Source organism: Crassostrea angulata, chromosome 4 (assembly GCF_025612915.1).
Source record: "Crassostrea angulata isolate pt1a10 chromosome 4, ASM2561291v2, whole genome shotgun sequence".
Classification (NCBI taxonomy): Eukaryota; Metazoa; Mollusca; class Bivalvia; order Ostreida; family Ostreidae; genus Magallana; species Magallana angulata.
Genome location: NC_069114.1, coordinates 50,155,842 through 50,175,644, shown reverse-complemented (window position 1 = coordinate 50,175,644; position 19,803 = coordinate 50,155,842). Strand labels below are relative to the sequence as shown.

Genomic DNA, 19,803 nt, shown 5'->3' with positions numbered 1-19,803 from the left:
CAAAATAAGAATTTTCTGATTATGTTTAAATCAGAATCTAATATAGTTTGTTTATTTCTATAACTATTCATGAAAAAATCTAAACAACGATGAAACAATCATAATACAATTTCGTAGTTAAATCAATCTGTATAAATATCAGTTGTTAATATCACAAAAATATGTAAAACAACACGTTTTTTAAGAGCTTACTCCTAAATACATATCTATCACTTTGTTTTATTCCAACTAGATCCTCCTAATCTTTGCGTTCTCCATATTTCTATGACTTTATATCTCAGTGATCGAAAATTTACAAACTTTTAAAGATATATGTATTTTGTAATGATTTGTTTTAAAGGTATATGTGGCGTATTTGGAGTAAAATTCTTGACATGAGTTTGAGTAAAAATATACATCATGCTTCCTATAATAAGACGTTTTGCAAACTCTAGGCCCATAAAGCATGTTCTGCCTTTAGCTATTTGTCTCTAGACTTTGCTACACGTCTGATGATTATTAATGTGGTCCACTATTTATAACGCCACAGCGCATGAGTGCGGGAAGACCTAGCATCGAAAACACGATGGAAGAACAGTTTGTTTACAAATTGGAATCACGTTTTTCATGTCTTGGATTAGATAATTCTTATAAAAGATGATACTCGAAGCATTATTATTCCAATATTAATTAATGTAGAACGATATAAATTGTTAATTATGTGTAATAAACTTAAGGTGAAACATGCTTTAAGGATCATCGACACGGTATACTCTACCTGAGGGATGCATGTGCTGACAGTGTTAATAATTCTATATTCCAAAACTTCTCTAAACGAAAATCCGCTTGTGGTTTATAACTTAAAAAGTAAAGACATGGAAGATATGGAGCACGAATCCAACGAGCAAAACCCCTCAACTTCTTGATGGCAACTTAAGTTTTATTCTGCTTTAATTCCTATTGCATCAATCAACATGGTCTCCGATGAGAATCTTCCCTTTGTTCCTACCCTTGCCAGTCTGTCTCTTTTTTCTTTCATTGCCAAATCTGTTAAACTTAACTATATAACTATCTTTCTCGTCGTCGCCATTGTAACTGATGGACCGAGATGGTTGTCGCGTGACACATTTAAGGCGGGGTTTATTCAACACTTTTTGTATTTTCTACCGTGCCAGTATAAATATAGAAATATGTTTTTGATTACTTATATCTTTGTTATGCGATTGACTTATAAAGCGTAATTTGTGTGAAAGCCCTATCTTTAATAAAAGAATATGAAGCAAATAATCAGATTTTTTTATTATTGTTCACTAAAATACGCCACAAATACCTTTAAAAGTGTCGATGTTTATCATGTATTTTATTGAAATCTGTATGTTAAATTGATAAGAAAAAAAGTCGTGCAACCAGAACATTAGAAAATTGTTTAAGTAAAATGAAAACATCAAATATTGTCGTTGTAATCTTTGATGAATTGTCAGGTTTCTTAAAGAGTCTTCAATATTTTATATTGTTATAAACTCTTTTTCACCCAAAAATGTGATTTAGAATTAGCTATAAATAATAATAATGACAATGTAAAAAATAATGTGCAGATGTTAAAAAATAATTTATAAAATGTAATCGTAATTTTCTCATTAAAGCCTTTAGCAATAAAACAGGGAAAATAAATAAATAAATAAATATATATATATATATATATATATATATATATATATATATATATATATATATATATATATATAGTTAAATACAAAAAATATCGCAGTGTCCGGTTTTATATAAAGAAAATTTGAAAAATGAAAGTCTTTCATTTTTCAAATTTTCTTTATATAAAACCGGACACTGCGATATTTTTTGTATTTAACTATATATATATATATATATATATATATATATATATATATATATATATATATATATATATATATATATATAATGGCTGAAGTGCATAAACTATTTCTCCCCGAAATCATTGATGCGTCTTGGATTGTTAGTTTTGCATACACGGGAGAGATTTTTGAACAATGCTGTAAGTTGAACTTTTATAATTACAAGGTCGGACACGAAGATGATCAAGAAGACGAGTCCTAACAGAGAGCCTCCTAGAATTCCGATTCCTTGAGATGACATGCGCATGTCTGTGGCACTCTCCTTCTTCCGGACACTGGAGGATAAATTTCGGACGGGCACCGACCCCTGACTCTGGACTTTCTGAAGCACTGGTCTCATGATATTCTGAATTTCCTCAATGGAGAAATCGTTCAGAAATTCCCATTTGCTCACCTTTGGTTCTTCTTTGTCTGCAATATAATGCGAAAACTAATTATTTTATCAGTAAGTCTTCCAAAATACTAGTACCAGGTAGATATCTCACATTAAAGAAAATACAACGCAGAGAACTTGTCACCATTATCAAGGATTGTAATTTTTCGCCGTTTCCAGGGATGTTAATTTAATGTATATACATGATACATGTAACAATTGTGATGTTATATAAGCTAAAACTATTAAGTTAGATAAATCTTATTCAGTCTGATAACTGTCCATTACACAAACACCCTAACTAAAACTAACGTAAACTAGGCATTAAAATATGTTATCTGAATTAAAAATTCTGCACAATGTTATTTGTCTTTAGTTTTTTTCCCAGCAAATAGTTTTAGATCTTATATTTATTTATTTTTTAAGTTGTATAATATACATATTATTTTAATAATTGAATTTGAATTTAATTGGTGACACACATTTTAAAACGAGAGCAACAATGAATATTTCAGTGTGAACCTTTCAATACGTCAAAATATCAAATTTTGTGACGTCACGTTGATTATGCATGAGCATATGGTTTGACAATTGCATTTTCAAAAACACGAAAACCCGGTTATGTTTATAATTCTGAATGTTTTCACTTATAAGTAATAAAACACAACATCAAAAGTTCACCGAGGTGTACATTTGGATGGTTTATATCCCGATGAAGTTTTTAACACTGCTTTTTATTTCTAAAATGAAAAGATGCAAAAAATTTGGAATCCTTCCTTTTTTATATTTTACTCACATTTAGCCTCTGATATTTGATTTTCTACAAATGGGCGATTTTTTAAAGCATTTTTGTATACCACTCCGAAAAGGACAAACTATTTTTAGGATAAAATAGTTTAATCTTTGATCCTACGATAAACCTACTAATTGATGAATATGCTAGACTAGAACAAACCTCTCATGTCTTTTGCATTTAAAAAATATTTATTTGGTATCAAACTGATATAGCTCAGAAGACAAGATTATATAAACTGATATAACTCAGAGGACAATATTTTAGAAGCTTTCAAGCAGATGATATGATAAAAATATTTGAACTTAAAACAAATATTTTATCTTATTATAAGCGAAAAATCTAACTTACAAATATATTTATATTCATATTAACAATATTTGAGATAAGAAATACCGGTTTCTATTTTTCATTGCCCAAAATTGTGCAAATTGCTTAGCGTCAGATTGTATTTCAGAATTAAATCAAATCCCCCATAATTTCTAAAAGAAAAATCTAAATCTTAGTGAATAGAATCTTCAGCATTGTTTGTATGTTTATTACCTACTATCTAAAGTTTCGAGAAAAAACATGTAAATGATTCCTAATTCGTTGAAGCTTTTCCCAATTAGTTTTATACTTACGATAGTAACCAAGAACAACCACTCTATCTGCCAGTAACAAAGCATCATCTGAAAATATAAAAAGTAAATCAAGAAAAAGGTTTAGTGTAAGAATTGAGCTGAAACACAATGTGCTGAAATTGATAAAAAGGCAGTTACCTGGTTGCTTGTAATATTAAATATTTTTTAAAGAATTAATTTAAGTGATCGACAATTCTTTTTGAATAGTTTGAATACTTTTCCTTTTGTGTAAGAAAAAATTCACAAAAAACAAGATACATCTCAAAACTGTAAGACATAAGAATATTCTGGTAATGTAATCCGGAAACAGATGGGGGTATTTTATACCAGGGTGGTTTTTTCCTCTAGCTGAAAAACTGATTTTGCGCAGAGGGGTGAAAAAATATGATGAGGCGTTTTTTTTCGCCCTGGAGGGGGATCTAACCCGTGCATGTTTTTCCCTGGGGAATATCTATGCTACAACCTTGGTTTGTTACCCTGTCCATACACGGAGGCTTATTAATATTAATAGTTTATCAAAAAAAGTTCATGAAAAATAAAATTTGAATTTGATGACCCATATTCAGTTTCCTGTCGTCGCCCTATTTGCAACCAAAGTTAACTTTACTATAAAATGATAACGGCTGTCGATATGTAATCCGCTAATTAGGAGTGTTTGTGTGCATGTTTATTTCCTAAACAAAAGTTCTATAAAATTGTTAATTACCTGTTTCAGTCAAATACATTACAGTAATCTACCATGGCACTTTCTAGATGGTCTTGAACGAAAAAGACCTGTATATTTTAAACATTTAGGTTGATTATCTGTATTCGTAATTGCAGTCCTGGTAAGATATTATGCCCTACAGTTATTTAAAACATTTTATTCAACTATTGCGAATTATAATAATAAAACATTTAAGATATTTCATATTTTATAACTACATATGAAGATGAAACAAACCAATACATTGTCTGAAACTCCACTGCCAATGGCTGCAAATAATTAACGGACATTTTACCTATGCGCTATTAGCTTAAAACAGGCCAACTTTGATTTTCTTTTCACCTTTTTTAAGAAGTTAGATTGTTCAAACTAGATTTAAGTATTATGTGCACATTTTTATAAGGTACAGGGAAATAACATCGGTAAAAATATAATAAAACATCGGTAAACATATGTCATATCAAAACCATTACAATGTATGCAATATATAAAAAGTCAGAGTGAAACATACATAAGAGACAATTACTACCACCCGTTAAGGGTATTTTCGCTTAACAGTATTTTATTGTATAAATACTTATCTAAAGTTTTTAGTATGGAGCTATCTTATATTTATTTGCACTACTCTTCATATATTTTCTGTGGAATAACATTGCTGCAGAATGGGTATTTTTTAATAAAAGTTTTTTGGGTCACTTGATCAATCACGTTTATTTTTTAAGAAGGTTTAAACCAGACTTACTTTTGCAATTGTTGGTTTTAATCTATTAACTATAGATTAAAATTCTAATAACTCATGAAATAGCTCTTTCGTCTTCGATATTTTCTAATTATTGTTATCCAAACAAATGTCCTATAATTATATATTCTGATAAATCTAGTCATTAAATCAAGAAACAAAAGAAACAGGAAAAGATTGTTAGGGGGTGACTGCAGGGACATACAAAAGGTACCTGTTAATCAAATTAAAAACATTTTTGTCGGGTGTTTTATTATCCAAGAATACAAAACAAATCACAAAGAGAAAAAAATACCTGCAGTAATTACCTTTCACTGTGTATATAGATACATCTTTTCTGGGAATACAATCTGCTGTTGCATTCAAACGCCCCATACAGTTATTAAAGGCATGCGTACCGTACAATTCAGCAGTCTAGAAACAAAAGCCAATATTTATAACATGTATATAAAATGTACAAGTATATGCATAGTTGTATATCCTGATTGAAATTTTGATTTTATTTTATTTTTTTCATTTTTTTCTCTTACTGTTTTTTTTTATTTGGGGGGGGGGGGTGGTCTTTCCTCTTAAATTAAAAAAAAAACAAAAAATGAAACGACAATTCAATATAAGATTTTATCAGCTTAATTTCGTTGTGCATGTGTAGGCATGTAAAGGCAATCTGCATAAAAATATATCTGCTAATTATCCGATTATGTTATCTCTATAATGTTAAAACCAAATAAAGAAGCGAATAAAAAACGTAAAAATATAGTTTTGGAGGCAAATAAAAACACACATCGAGTTCGTTTAATTTCATACCATAAGAATATTTGTATTAGGATTATCAAGATAAACACAACATAAACTCACATGCCACATTTTTGCAATGCCACACATACGTTATATTACCAAGCATTCATTAAAACAATCGGTAACGTTTACTAGACAACTATTCGAGTATATGAAGAAATAATTTTTCATCTACATTCTCAAGAAGAGATTATATTAAACATTATATCATTCTAAAAAATTAAAGGCTTCTACATGACAATTCACTTTTCATAAGCATTGCAATAGATACAGATTTATCTGTTATCTGTAGAAATTGCAGCTAATCTAACGACATGTATGACGTATAGTATACAGCAGACGATACATTATTACTTAATAGATTTGTTACTGATTACGGAAATATATCGGGTTGATTATTAACGTAGACGGCGAGGCATACCGAAATAATTTTTCCGTAGTCATTCAGTTACAAACTTAATAAGTGTTTTGTTTTCCCAGGGACTTTCAATTAAAACATTTATTTCACAAGACACGATGATCTTCAAAAATCCATGTTAAGTGCACGTTGCCTTAATATCGTCCAATTTTACGGTTAAACTCTTCAAAATTCTTTTTTAAAGGGCAACTACTTCAAATTTTTAAAAATTGCTGGGTTTCTGTAATAAATACTATGAAATGTCGAGATGAGTACGCGAAGCGTCGATCATATTGCCAAGTATAAATTCTCAACAGACGGACATATATTTGGCTGTGAGTTGCCATGTTAAAACCACTGAAAGTGTAAAATTTTAGTCCAAGCAACAAATAACACTGTCTTGTCAAAGTTTCATTTCATAGGAAGTGATTTTATTTTGTATCAGACTAAATCCGGTAGCGTTAATTTAAGGAATATGGAATCATTCTTTAAATATTATGAGATGATTTAATTCGGTCGAGAGTGGTCAAATACAATAAAATCCGAAGGGTTTTACGATAGATTTGATCACAACATAATATTCAAAGAATGATTCCTTATCTTTACTTATAATTTTATAATGTTCAGCAGTTAAATACTACAAAAAAGTCATAGCTTAATGAAATGTATTGGACTATACATTGCAAAATCGATTTGTAGTTTTCTCAGAGACAAAGAAACCAGAAAATGTAAATATACGTGTTTCTTAACAATACAAGAATGCCCTATATGGTTCAGAATACTTATTAAAAGCATTTTTACATGGTATTCTTAATTTTATAGTCATTTGTGCTTTGATCTTTTTGCACAGTCCGAAAACATTGAGGTAAATTTTGAAGATTTTAATGAAAATGATAAGTTATACTTTTTAATTAAAAATTAAAATTTACAAGATATTTAAGCCAAAACACTTGTTTTTATGTATAAAAAAAGGGAACCTGCAGATATTTTATAATTTTGCTCTACGTGTGCTTTTGATGCAAAGGGCATAACCTGTCCTATTCTAATACATGTATCTCATACATGTATATCTTTTAAGGCAAAGTGCCAATATTTTATGTATTGTATCTATATGAAATTCTACTTGTAATACTGGCATGTGACACTTAAAAAAGCAATTACTTACTTATGTATACTTACAGTTTTAATTTCAGCAGACACACCCGTGAAGTTTTTAATTGTCAGGGAACATTTCGTAATAACTTCAATCCCATGGCCATAAACCGGAAAATTGTAACTGACCTTTAGTAGGTACAAATGATTGATAAAATAAGTATGACACATCATGACTTCTTAAAAGAAAATTAGTTGTTTCCACACAACATAAAAGCCTTTCCACAGTTTAAATTTTTGGAAAAAATATCTCAAACCTTTACTTATTATAACGAGGTTAAGGGGACCTAGACACGATTTCAGATCAGAATTTTATTTTCGATTTTTTATGTATAAAATGGTTCACAGGCTCATTTTGAATGGATGACCAAAATATGAATGCTCGTAGTCAAGTTATGAGAGAGGAAAAAGAGGTATGAATTTGTTGTCATGTAAACAAAACTCGAGTCTTATCTATTTGTTTACAAATAATGAAAAGTATAGAATAATCATTTCTTTGACAAAATAACTCAAGACAAACTGATTCAATGTGTTCATAATTAATACTTTTAACAGAAGAAAGCAACATTTGATTGAAACTTAAACCAATATAACAAATATGTAACCAATAGCAAGACTTGAGTTTTGTTTACATATCAAACTCTATATCTTGCTTATAACTCAATATTTGACTTTTTAATTTTGACAAAGCATTAAAAATAGCCATATTAACCATTCTAAACATTAAAATTGGAAAATCAAAATTGAAAATTTTGAGCTCAATTCGTCTCCAAGTCCCTTTAAGTTAAGAAAAATATCAAATGATACATCGTGCAACCTTTTTATAAAAAATATTGTCGTCATGGCATGATGGCTTTCTTCTTACTCTCGAGGTATTGATTATATTTAAAACTTATTTTCAATATTTTTTTTTATTATGATATAAATTTCATTAGCACATACAATATAAACATGTAAGCATATTTAGCACAATTGATAAATCCGTTGACAAGATCAATTTCAACAATTTTATAGGAGATAAAATGAGTAAAAGTAGGAAATGGAGAGTGGGGGAAAGAATGGGGGAGTCATGAGTAAAATGGATTAGTAAAATGTTTCTGACATGATACATGCATCCTTATCTTCAACATTAATTTAACATATACTTTTCTATTTCTTAAAAAAAAGTATTCCCAGTAGTAACCTCTACCTAGCGTAGGTTGTTTTGATTTTGATTTTATTTCTTTATTTATTCTATTTGGGATTTTTTATCTGTAGTGTTGTCATAAAACTAGTCTCTCCTCCATTACAATTTTCGGCCCCATCATTTAAAGGAAGATTGATTCAGTGTGCATCTACTTGATACTACAAAGATAAAACTAAAGCTACCAAAAACCCCGTTTGACTGTTATAAAGTGTTAGCTAAACAAAAACCTTTGAATAATTTTGAATTAAAACTTTGAATTATACACGCCCAATTCTTAAGCCTGACTGAAAGGTATTTCAAACAAAATACGGATTTTGTGAACCACATGTGGTTGAAAATGGTACAGTGGGTCCAGCAAACTACAATAAACGAAGTAAAAGAGATTTTGGATGAATTTTGATATGTATGTGGCTCCGGCAAGAGAGAGAGAGAGAGAGAGAGAGAGAGAGAGAGAGAGAGAGAGAGAGAGAGAGAGACCGTACCTTATTGGAGTTTATCTTTACTTTACACGCAGTCGTTTTCCACTGTTTTAATTCTAAAAAACGTGTTCAGAAGTTAAAAAAAAACAATTAAATTTATCTGTTACGGAGATTTTGGGAAGTGTAAAACATTATGTCTCAGTTTTCGGTGATCAAGACTTCTACCACCACTTCTGCACACATTTGTCAGTTGATTTTGTCGACTTATCATACTTTTTTATTGACTAGTACTTGTCTTATCTTCTTATTCAAAATCCCAGATAATTGTACAAATAATAAACTTGAAAGCGTGTCAGTGCCTACTAACTGCCACCCAGTTAACAAATAAATAACAACATATCGAGTAAAGCGTGAGAATAACGACTTAACTAGATGTTTATCATAATCGTTTCTTGTGTAATTGGTACATATACATGTACCCCAGCTTCATACGTCCGCCATGTTTACATCTAAATATTGTAATGTGACGTCTACAAAAATGTTGTTGGTAATCACGTGACGCATTTTAACCAATGACAGAGAATCACTCCTGGACATATCAAAGTAAAAACGCCTGTTTAAGCTATAATTGCATTAGCTATTATTAATCAATCTCGTTTAAGTAAAAGTTATATCATATTTAGTTAAAGAGGTATAGCGCATTTTCCCATTACTTCGCCTTCACCTGTGTTTGGACGGAAAGTACCAGTTATTAAAAATAGCTTCAGGTACCTAGCTGTCGCAATATGATTTTCGAAACCTGGGTACACTGTACTTTTTTTAAAATGGTGTCTGTAACAACTGATTGTCATTAATTCGGGAAACTGTGTATAACAGTTGATATTCTGAACCGTGATAAGTTCAAGCAAAGTGCAATGGATCTAAGTGTAAATAGATTTCATGTACAGAGTTAATTAAGAGAGCTGTTTATATTGGGTGTACTTATACTCAGACTGAATTAAACAAGATAATTTTTAAAAACCCAGAAGATTACATACGTGTCACTTAATCTCTCTATTTTGTTCATGTTTCAATTTAAATGAAAAAAATTTACTACTTAGTGGATTCAATCCAGCGACCACAAAATGAAAAAGACCTCCGCGTTACCACTAGGCCATGCATCTAACATTTTCAACAGATGCATTTTCAATATATATAGCTAAAACATGATTGTATTAGAAAAGACTCTAATTGAAATATTTGTCTAATTTTCAGTACGAAGACCACGTTAAACCAAAACTAATTCGATGTAAACGTGTACTACAATACCTGTAGAACATAATCTTAATCGGATGTCTTTGGTTTAGAGTGGTTTAAATAGTCAAATATCCAATTTTTTATCGTATACTAACTTCTTTCCTTTATATTCCTAACAAAACCTGAATATTTTAATGATGTCGTGTAAGATAATTAAAACTCTTACAGCATTGTGATTGTGTAATTTGCGTTTCTTTGAATATATTTAAACTAAATATTGTATAATATTGAAATCGTCTGATGTTTGCAAAAGGCTATATTTGAGGCCAAATCGTATATTAAGTGCGCTATACCTCTTTTCGCGATTATGAAAAGGCGGAGGGAGTGAAGCTACCGAGTCCATTCTTAGTCGCGAAAATATTACTTAATATGGGGTGCGTTCAGAGTATTTCCAGTGGTACCAATACCAGTTTGCCAATAGTAACAATTTGTGCCATTGGTGCCATTGGACCCATGTATACTCTGAACGAGTTTTGGGGTACAGATAGTAGGAAATTTACCAATGTTAACAATGGTACCTTTGGTGTACCATTGGTAACACTGGCTGATTAGCCTATATAGCGGAAAATGTCAAACCAAGATGCAATATTTTTGCCTCGTTGATCATTTTGCACCAAAAGGATACAATTAACATTATAATTTGTGTACAATAAAGAATTTTTTTTTTACAGTTTTTCATCTCCCGCAAAACGTGTGTATATATCTTTGGAAAAACATGGCTAGAGCGAGTCATAACTATGCGATTACTTTAATACCATAATATAGACACCCGATGATTTTGATACCGTTTGTCCAGGGACACATTTGAAAGTCAATGCTTAATACCGACAACAATCTAAATGGCCCCACCCCTAATGTTGAAAAGGAACTATTGGTGTTTTTGAGAACTTTCGATGTATGGCTGAACGGTTTTAGAACATCTCCAAAAGGAAGTTTTTTATAGAGTATTTTCTCCTCCTTAAAAAATATTAAGGCCAAATAGATAGCCTTCATCACAATTAAGCAAATAATTGGAGAAAACTTTCAATTTCAAAATGTTTTGGTGCTTTAGATGGCAGTCATATTCCAACCAATGTCCCCCATACGCCTGCAACATGCCTACATATACAGAAAGATTTTTTTCAATTGTATTTTTGGAATATTACAATGCTTAAAGGAATTGTTCAGCTACAACAAGGTTTAAGGTGGAAAAGCTGTAAAATTCATCTGTTGCCTCCAGTACATACAAAATATCCGCCATTTTTGTGACGTCATAAAAAAAATTTACCATCGCTAACAGAGCTCTAGATTGTCTGCAGAAATGTCTACCTATGGTAAATTTTATCGGCAAACATTGGTACCGTTGGTATACCAATGGTAAAAAAAATTGCCAGTGGTAACTTTTGTCTGCCAACGGCAGTACTCTATCCGCACCCATGATCTAACTTACTTAGTACATAACCTACTTTTTCATTGGCTGATCAATTGTTCTGCGCCAATCAGATTATCTTTTTGTTTACGGCTCTCTTAGCTGTCAATCGAATAATGACGTCGCTGTGAACTTCTTAACGATAAAAAAATCACTAAACAGAACATTTAGCGACTGCTGATTAGATGAAAAAGTGGGGTTATATTCTTTTTTTCTGCAATGATTCCTACCATCATAACCCGCATGAATTATCAATAAATTGATTATGAAAAGTAAGTAAAATTCACTAAATTATTGTCAATGTACATAAGTACGAAACAGCCAAATCGTGAGACTTTGAGTCTGACATCATCTTGATTATTTCGTGCAGTCCTTATGTCGCTGTATGTTACGACCTATCAATAAACAGGCTGTGTCAATTTCAGTCCTTTAAGTTTCTTGTCAGTTTCAGCCGCTGTAGATTTCGACCAATCGATAAACGGCGATTGTCAATTTCAGTCTCTCTGTTTCTATAGAGCTATGAATTAACTGTAAATTGCTGTAAGAAACAAAGAGAATAATATTTGTTGAAGATATATCAATGTATCAATATAAAGACAGGGTTTTTAATTTAACGGACACAGATGGATAGTTGTGGCCATTTGTACCGATCGCCTTCATAAGATGAGTTTTATATAAACATGTCGGGAAATAATAAAATTTTGAAGCTAAAATTTATGGAATTTTTCTGAATTAAATAATAACAAATCATGTAAGAAAATTTAAGGTAGATCTGATGATGATTTGTGGATCACCCACCTCTTTGAATTCAATGTCAGAATATAATCACAGAATACTTACTATCCACATAGGTACAAGCACAAACGAACACTTTCGTCGCTATACATTCCTCAAGATCCACCACAGAGGCGAGTGCACAGGAATCAAGGAAATGTGTGATGTACACGTTTCGTGTGTTATTTTTCTAATATCATAAAAAATGAGTTATTTGTGCCGTTTTGACAGTGTACAAGGTTAATTAAAGCTGACTTAAATTCATAAGTATGTATTATTTCCTTTTCATATCATATTAGTCATATATCATATCATATATCATATTAGTTTTCGATTTCTATTGTTACGCGTATCGCTACACACCATATAAAGGCTTTACCGCGCTCATGTATTTTACTCACCCCTAGACTTTACATTGGACGCACAAAGAATTGTGGAAACGCGTTTTGAAGGAAATTTAACAACCACTGGCGGATTCAGATGGGGGGGGGGGGGGGGGTCCAGGGGCTCGGACCCCCCCCCCTTTCTCTGGGACATATGAATGTTTTAAAAACTGTTTTAAGATCTTATAATGCTTATTTATAGGGAATTTTTTCATCTAAAATATAAATTCAAAAAATATCTCAAATAAATTCTTTAAAAATTGCTTACTTAAAGAATTTCGTAGAACGGACCTTAATTTATTTTTTTATGAAAGAACCGTATCAATATTAAACGAAGTAAAGTACTACTCTTTAGCATCCGGTGTTTATTTCACTGAGTAAAGATAAAAATAAGTAGTTGCGACTTACAAATCACTTCGACATATTCTTGAATTCGAGATATCAGTGTTCGAGATATCAAAGTTTAACTGTTTTTTAAAATCTTACTTTATAAATTCAGGTCAGCTTTAAATTTCATTTTCTATATATTCATCCCTCCTCGAAAATTTTAGATAATGACGATTCTTTTTTTTAATTCTGTTTGGTTTTTTTCGGGCAATAAAAAACAATCATTTTAAATGTTTAACAATGGCTTAAATCTCATTAAAAAATTAACAAAGAACATACATTTTACCTAATTAACCCGTATTACATATGTATATACCATTTAGTATCAACAATACACTCAAAACCTTTAATTTAAATCATTTGTAGTTAAACATGAATATGTCCTATGTAGCTAAGATCCGGGTTTTTTTTTTTTGTTTATTAATCTCTACATTCATAATCATTGTTAGCTTACTTACTTCTTTTGTCGTTATGTTTATTGCCTCTCGCACTTCCACACCACAAATATATCGAGCACCAGTTTTCAGCTAAAGAAACAGGTGGAAAGCATTGACTAAATTTTAGAAGTTAATTAACAAACAATAATATAATTAAGAAAAAAAAGATTATGTTATTGAAATGCATAGTATCAACGTTTTTATTTCGGCAATCAAAAATAATTAAAAATTAACAAAACAAATTCCTTCCGTAAGCCAAACCACTAACCAGAGCAACTAAACCACGCCCCTGAAGCCCTTCAAGCAAAGCAGATTTACTATAAAGCATTTCTAAATGCACAAAAAGGTCTTATTAAATTTTTGAAGTTATTCTTGTCAATCTTTAAAGACTTTAATTCATATATAATTACATTATCATCCGGCTTCATGTTCTGTATAAGCACCACTTACAGTATCCCTTATCTTCTACCTGCGCTATGAAATCAATGACTTGTAAACTTATAGCTTTCTTCAATATTAATTTCGTTAAATTTATTCTTTTTTTCTTTTTCTTAATAAAAAGATATAAAAATCCATGTCATGTCTTTTTTTGTGGTAAATATGTGCTTTAACACAATAGTGGTTTTAAAATTAATGCAAACTTGCTTCAAAATACATATTTGTACCAACTTAAGAGATTTTATCCTTAAGGATCTATTGTGAATGACAATTAAATTAACCTATAAGACCGGTATTGGTTTATGTCTTTACAAAAAAAAACATCTATTTCCGTTTCACTTCTTATTTTAGACCATACACAGTAAACTTTTAGGTTCTAGTTCTCATAATATAGTGATTGAAAAAAAAGTTGAACTTAAGTTTCCGAGCAGAATTACTTATGGTCGCTTTTTTACTTGATTATCTTTAAATTTCATTTTCAGTTTACTTTCTATAATTATCACATAATCATACGTTTATTTACAACCGGGGACAAATTAGCAACCATCGAAAGTCTTCCCGCGTGACGCGATTTCAAAGGTCGCAAAACCCTTTGGCTCTTGCTACAAATAATGCACGTCGCCCTAGTTTTTTCAACAAAAATAACAGGAAGAGTGATGTTTAAAGATGTAGAAGGGTTTTTTTAAGAGGCGGTTGAACACAACCACCATTCACCGTAAATTCAACTGAACTCCGTATTAACAGCTGCATTCTTTGTATAAAGGGACTTACCTGATGCCGGAATGACAAGGGGACGGATTTCTCTACATGTAACTGACCCATTCCTTTTTTTCTAATATATAAACCCTCCTCCCGCATTTTTTTGGGCATAAAATGGTACAATGCACACATTCTTTGCAAAGAACGAACTGCATCTACTTTGCAGTACTTCTCCCACAATTGTACCATTTCCTATAGATGTTATGGAAAAGCAAACGTATGAGTTTTTGCTCGACATGATTGTTTTTACGAGGCACCTGTTTTGAGTAACACAGAGGGGATGTTTCTTGTCCTCAAACAAGCGTGCTTACACTCAGGTATAGTTTCGGTTGATTGCTTTAACATGTAGTGAGGAATATACTTTCACATCGATATCTATAATTCAAAGAGCAAATGTGCATTTAAGGAAGAATCTCGCAGTTAAATATACAAGATGCACAATTCTGCGTAAAAAAAGTGTTTATAAATGCCATGAAATTTTTTTAAAAAAGTATACCCACAGATGAAATCGAACCAGCTGCATGGCACAAAAAAAATAACGTGTTACAAAGCTAGCGGCTTAACCCACTGTGTAATCCAGCACTTACACTCTTCGGTGTAAATACATATGTAGACCACTATGATAGAAATCAATTTACGAATTTTTTCGGTTTTTTGCCAAATTCGACCCCAGAGCCGGGATGCCCCTAAAAGAGATTATTTTAATTTATTCCTTTGAACAAAACCTATCAAAATATCTTAGATTTTTAGGGGCAGAAAGTCCTGAAGGATATAAAGGCCAAAAACCATGCAGAAATATACCATCATAGTGAGAAAATGCTGTTTTCGCCAACTTTGAAGATTAATAACAAAATTCAAGAGCAATATGATAGGTTCAAAATGCAAATTCAAAAAATTTAGAAATATGTAAGATAAAAAATAATTAGAAAAAAAGGATTATTTCTTGGGAAATCCATCTCCCCTATAGGTCATTTCAACTGTTATTCACAATAGATCCTTTAACTTCATGGATTACTCAACTGTATCGTGGCCTTTTCCAATCTCTCAAAAATATTCATTAAAAAAGACAAGGCATCAAATGTAAAAATAATGGTCAAATAAGAAGACATTATTATTAATAAACACACTGTACATTCTTTCTTTTCTGTCCGTATTTCTTCTATTTTTTGAAAACCTTTGATACCCCTTTTTTGGAGATAGATAATATTTCCAATGAAATGCGAAAAGTCGAAGACTTACAGACGATAACCGATGCATAACTCAATTTGATCATCATCACCAGTTCTCGTAAACTTTAAAGTAAAAGCCAATAAATTTACCTCAGTCAAAGGTATCTTTTGAAGTGCAGCTCCATCCATACCATAAATTTGATCTTTAAAAAAAATTGGATTTAAATTTCGTTTAAAACAATGAGATTAACTATTATCTGCTTTCAGGTTTGATAAATATATAGAAATGATCAACGAAGCATAGGGAACAAGTTTTACATTTCACTCCAAGAATATAATAGATCTAGAAGACCATTTCAAAAATTGTTGATGCTGTCTGCTCCTCTTAGTTGTTTTCCTATTATGATCCTTTATACTAAAATCTAACATAAGTAGTGATTGTATAGTCTGTTCTTTTTTATTTATATTTTTTCCCTGTATGAAAATGTACCTGTTTGTCTGTACCTCTGACGATTTGTATTTGTATGTATTATATATATGTTCCTCTTGTACCAAATTATTTGGTTTGAGTGAATAAACTGAACTTGGTAAATCTCAGCAATTTTACGCATGAAATAAAGCTTAACAGACAAACATTTCATTTTTGAACATATTTTGATCAATTTATGATATAAAATTAATGAAACAGCATTAATTCTTATTATTATTTACAGTCCAAATATTTTTTGCTTGTAAAGTGTGTGAAAAGATACTGCAGTTATAAGACCGTAACACACACAGGGTACTCAAAGGTTAGAATAACTAGTTCTATTATGACGTCACAAACGTTGAACGCTGTAAAATGCAACGTCACAAGCGAGAATCAAAGTTCACGCTTGTGGCTGTTACAGTGGCTCTTCCATTGATTTGAACTTACCCTAAGGATAAAAAAGAATTTTTTTTAAATCATTATTTTTTGAAAGATATAGTCTCATAACTGCAGCGGTGTGTGCATACAAGTGTATGCACATACCGCTGCAGTTATGAGACTATATCTTTCAAAAAATAATGATTCAATGCTTAAATATAACTCATTACTTATAACTGCAGCGGTGTGTGCATACAAATTTTCATAATGCGCTAGCGTGCGTTAATCAATTTGTATGCACATACCGCTGCAGTTATGAGACTATATCTTTCATAAAATAATAATTCAATGCTTAAATATAACTCATTACTTTTGAACTGTATTGTTTTCTCAATCTATGTCATAAATCCGTACCTAAGAGCTACGTAATGTTTACTTATGACGTCAAGTGACGTAAGAATACAGTGTAATATCAAAATTTGTTATATTCAGTAGTAAATTCTCACTATATAACTCTATATAGACGAATAGTCAATAATTATAATATTAGCTCGTCCAAAAAGTATTGACCGGTCAATATTTTTTAAATATTGACCGGCTAGGAATAATACCTTGAGAATAATCCCTTTATTTCAATTAATCGCTGCTGATTTGTTGATTCGTAAACGATGACGTAAATAACTCTTCGCGACTCCAAAACAAGGTGACGTCATAATAGACACTCTGACAAGGCAAGCAAACAACAGACGCGCAATGCGACGGTTTGCTATCATAACGGATATAAGGATTTGCGAATAACAGGTAGAACATCTGTATGTTTATTCTTACGGGCGGCGAAAAATCACCAGTGACTGTTCGATGCTGAGGATATTTTGGAGATGAAATTTGCACAAAATTGAATTCGTGAATTCTTTTTTGAGCTGAGAAAATCACGACGATCTGTTTTTAATTACTTTCTTAAATTTTGGTTTGTTTCTTCATATAACAAAACAAATGTTGACTGTGTTTTCGGGCAACATTGATTATATTAGCCCCCTTGGGACGAAAATATCGCCCTCCGCTTCGCGTCGGGCAATATTTCGTCCCTCGGGGGCTAATATAATCAATGTTGCCCTCAACCCCAGTCAATATTTGTATATTATTACATAGTAATAGCGAGCGAAGCGAGCTCTAAGAACCATTGTGCGCGGGAAAAAGAACGAGCTAAACGTACAGTTCATCAAACAAATTTTTTTGTCTACGTCCCATAATGCTCTCTAGTTTTTTCACCCGTGGTGCTATGTCAAAAATGGCCGACTTTTAACTCGTAATTTACGGTGTCTTAAGGTTTAAAGACACGTTTTGAATACCGCATATGCTTTGGCGAGACTCAAGAGATTTGTTACATGCTTCAATATCTTCGTATATTAAGTCAAGATACGTAAACAAAGACGAACAAATCATTGATGACGTCACAGTGCTCTCGCGCTATATTTCCCGCGATAAATTTAGAGTTAGATCAAACATCTGCAATGCGTGTACAAGCTATATCAGTAAAGACTGCGATACGTGCCTCATTGACATATTTGTTTTTGATTTTTTCTAATATAAAGATTATATAAATATACACTAGCAAGAGCCATACTTTACTCCATTTTTAAGCTAAGTGTGCATGCATTTACAGTAGGCAGGTAAGTATATGAGTAGGGAGGAAATAAACAAAAGGAAATTTATAAATTTATGTAGATATTGCATATAGTCCAATCATTAAATTTAAAGGTGGGATATTACACACCTAAAATCAGGGACCAGTCTCTCTCTCTCTCTCTCTCTCTCTCTCTCTCTCTCTCTCTCTCTCTCTCTCTCTCTCTCTCTCTCTCTCTCTCTCTCTCTCTCTCTCTCTCTACATATTATTCACTGTATAGTGAGTTAAAAGTGTGATACTTATTTGTTTAATAGAGTTGTTCATTGTTGACTTGTTCATGACATATTACTCTATTGTGCGGTTAGTATCTATGATTACAATGTATTTATTCAAATGAAGTGTTTCTTTCAATGTACAACGTTACATATCTTGATCAAAAAATTGCTAAGCCTAAAAGAATTAGATTTTTTTATTTATTAATCATATCGCCTTGTAATTTGGGAAAAAGCTCAATAATAGCCATCCATTTTGTTACACGTATTTCCAGTACAACAAAATAAACTCAATGGCGGTATATTGTTAAAATCAAATATGTACATATGGTACATCATATACTTATTCATTAAAGATTGTTAAGTATACTAGATATGTACAGGATTTAAATATTTCATTTATCTGTGTTGTTCAATTTACAAATGCACATGATATATTTACCCGACTTGGGGTTTCCATCTTTGGTAACAACAGTCACTCGTGAACCACTTTTCTCAAGTCCATGTAAGAAGTAGTATTTATTCTGTTCTTGTTTGGACTGGATCGCTATTTGCCTGTAAATGGTAAAATCGACAGTAACAAAAGCATTTAAAATCATTAATGTCACTTGTCTTGTTGTGAAAAAACAACATATTCAACTTAATTTGTAGACAAAAATATGTATAAAATGTTTCTTCCCCCATATCTACGGAAATATTAGTCGAATTCGATATTGTCCGATTAAGTGCGTTTTCGGGGTTCAGCCAATCAATTAATTCTGCCGAAGATTCATTGGTGAAAAACTCGATCGCCCAAATTTCCTGACCGTGCTTGTTCATAGCTGATACTTTAACCTACAAACAAAAACTATTGTTGAAGCTGTTCAGAGTTTTAGCTAGGACAAAAGTAATGCTGATCTCCTAGATACAAATTAGCAAGTGTCACAATATATTATGGATAAACATAAATCAGTGA

At 31.4% G+C, this 19,803-nt stretch overlaps 2 protein-coding genes across 2 annotated transcripts in view; one reads left to right on the top strand and one right to left on the bottom strand.

Annotated features, from left to right (window-relative positions):
- Window positions 1-2,172, top strand: part of LOC128179706 (uncharacterized) — a 51,424-nt gene extending 49,252 nt beyond the window's left edge. Inside the window, exon 2 of the transcript XR_008243121.1 lies at window positions 2,038-2,172. The gene's annotated coding sequence lies outside the window, so the exon portion shown is untranslated. The remainder of the gene's footprint in view (window positions 1-2,037) is intronic.
- Window positions 1,925-19,803, bottom strand: part of LOC128179705 (uncharacterized) — a 29,010-nt gene continuing 11,131 nt past the window's right edge. The window contains exons 5-14 of the mRNA XM_052847229.1: window positions 19,529-19,682; window positions 19,291-19,404; window positions 16,256-16,308; window positions 13,761-13,829; window positions 12,599-12,722; window positions 9,118-9,170; window positions 7,477-7,578; window positions 5,414-5,519; window positions 3,661-3,708; window positions 1,925-2,282 (exon numbers count right to left, since the gene is read on the bottom strand). Of these exons, the coding sequence (XP_052703189.1) occupies window positions 1,936-2,282; window positions 3,661-3,708; window positions 5,414-5,519; window positions 7,477-7,578; window positions 9,118-9,170; window positions 12,599-12,722; window positions 13,761-13,829; window positions 16,256-16,308; window positions 19,291-19,404; window positions 19,529-19,682 (1,170 nt within the window). The 3' untranslated portion in view covers window positions 1,925-1,935. The remainder of the gene's footprint in view (window positions 2,283-3,660; window positions 3,709-5,413; window positions 5,520-7,476; window positions 7,579-9,117; window positions 9,171-12,598; window positions 12,723-13,760; window positions 13,830-16,255; window positions 16,309-19,290; window positions 19,405-19,528; window positions 19,683-19,803) is intronic.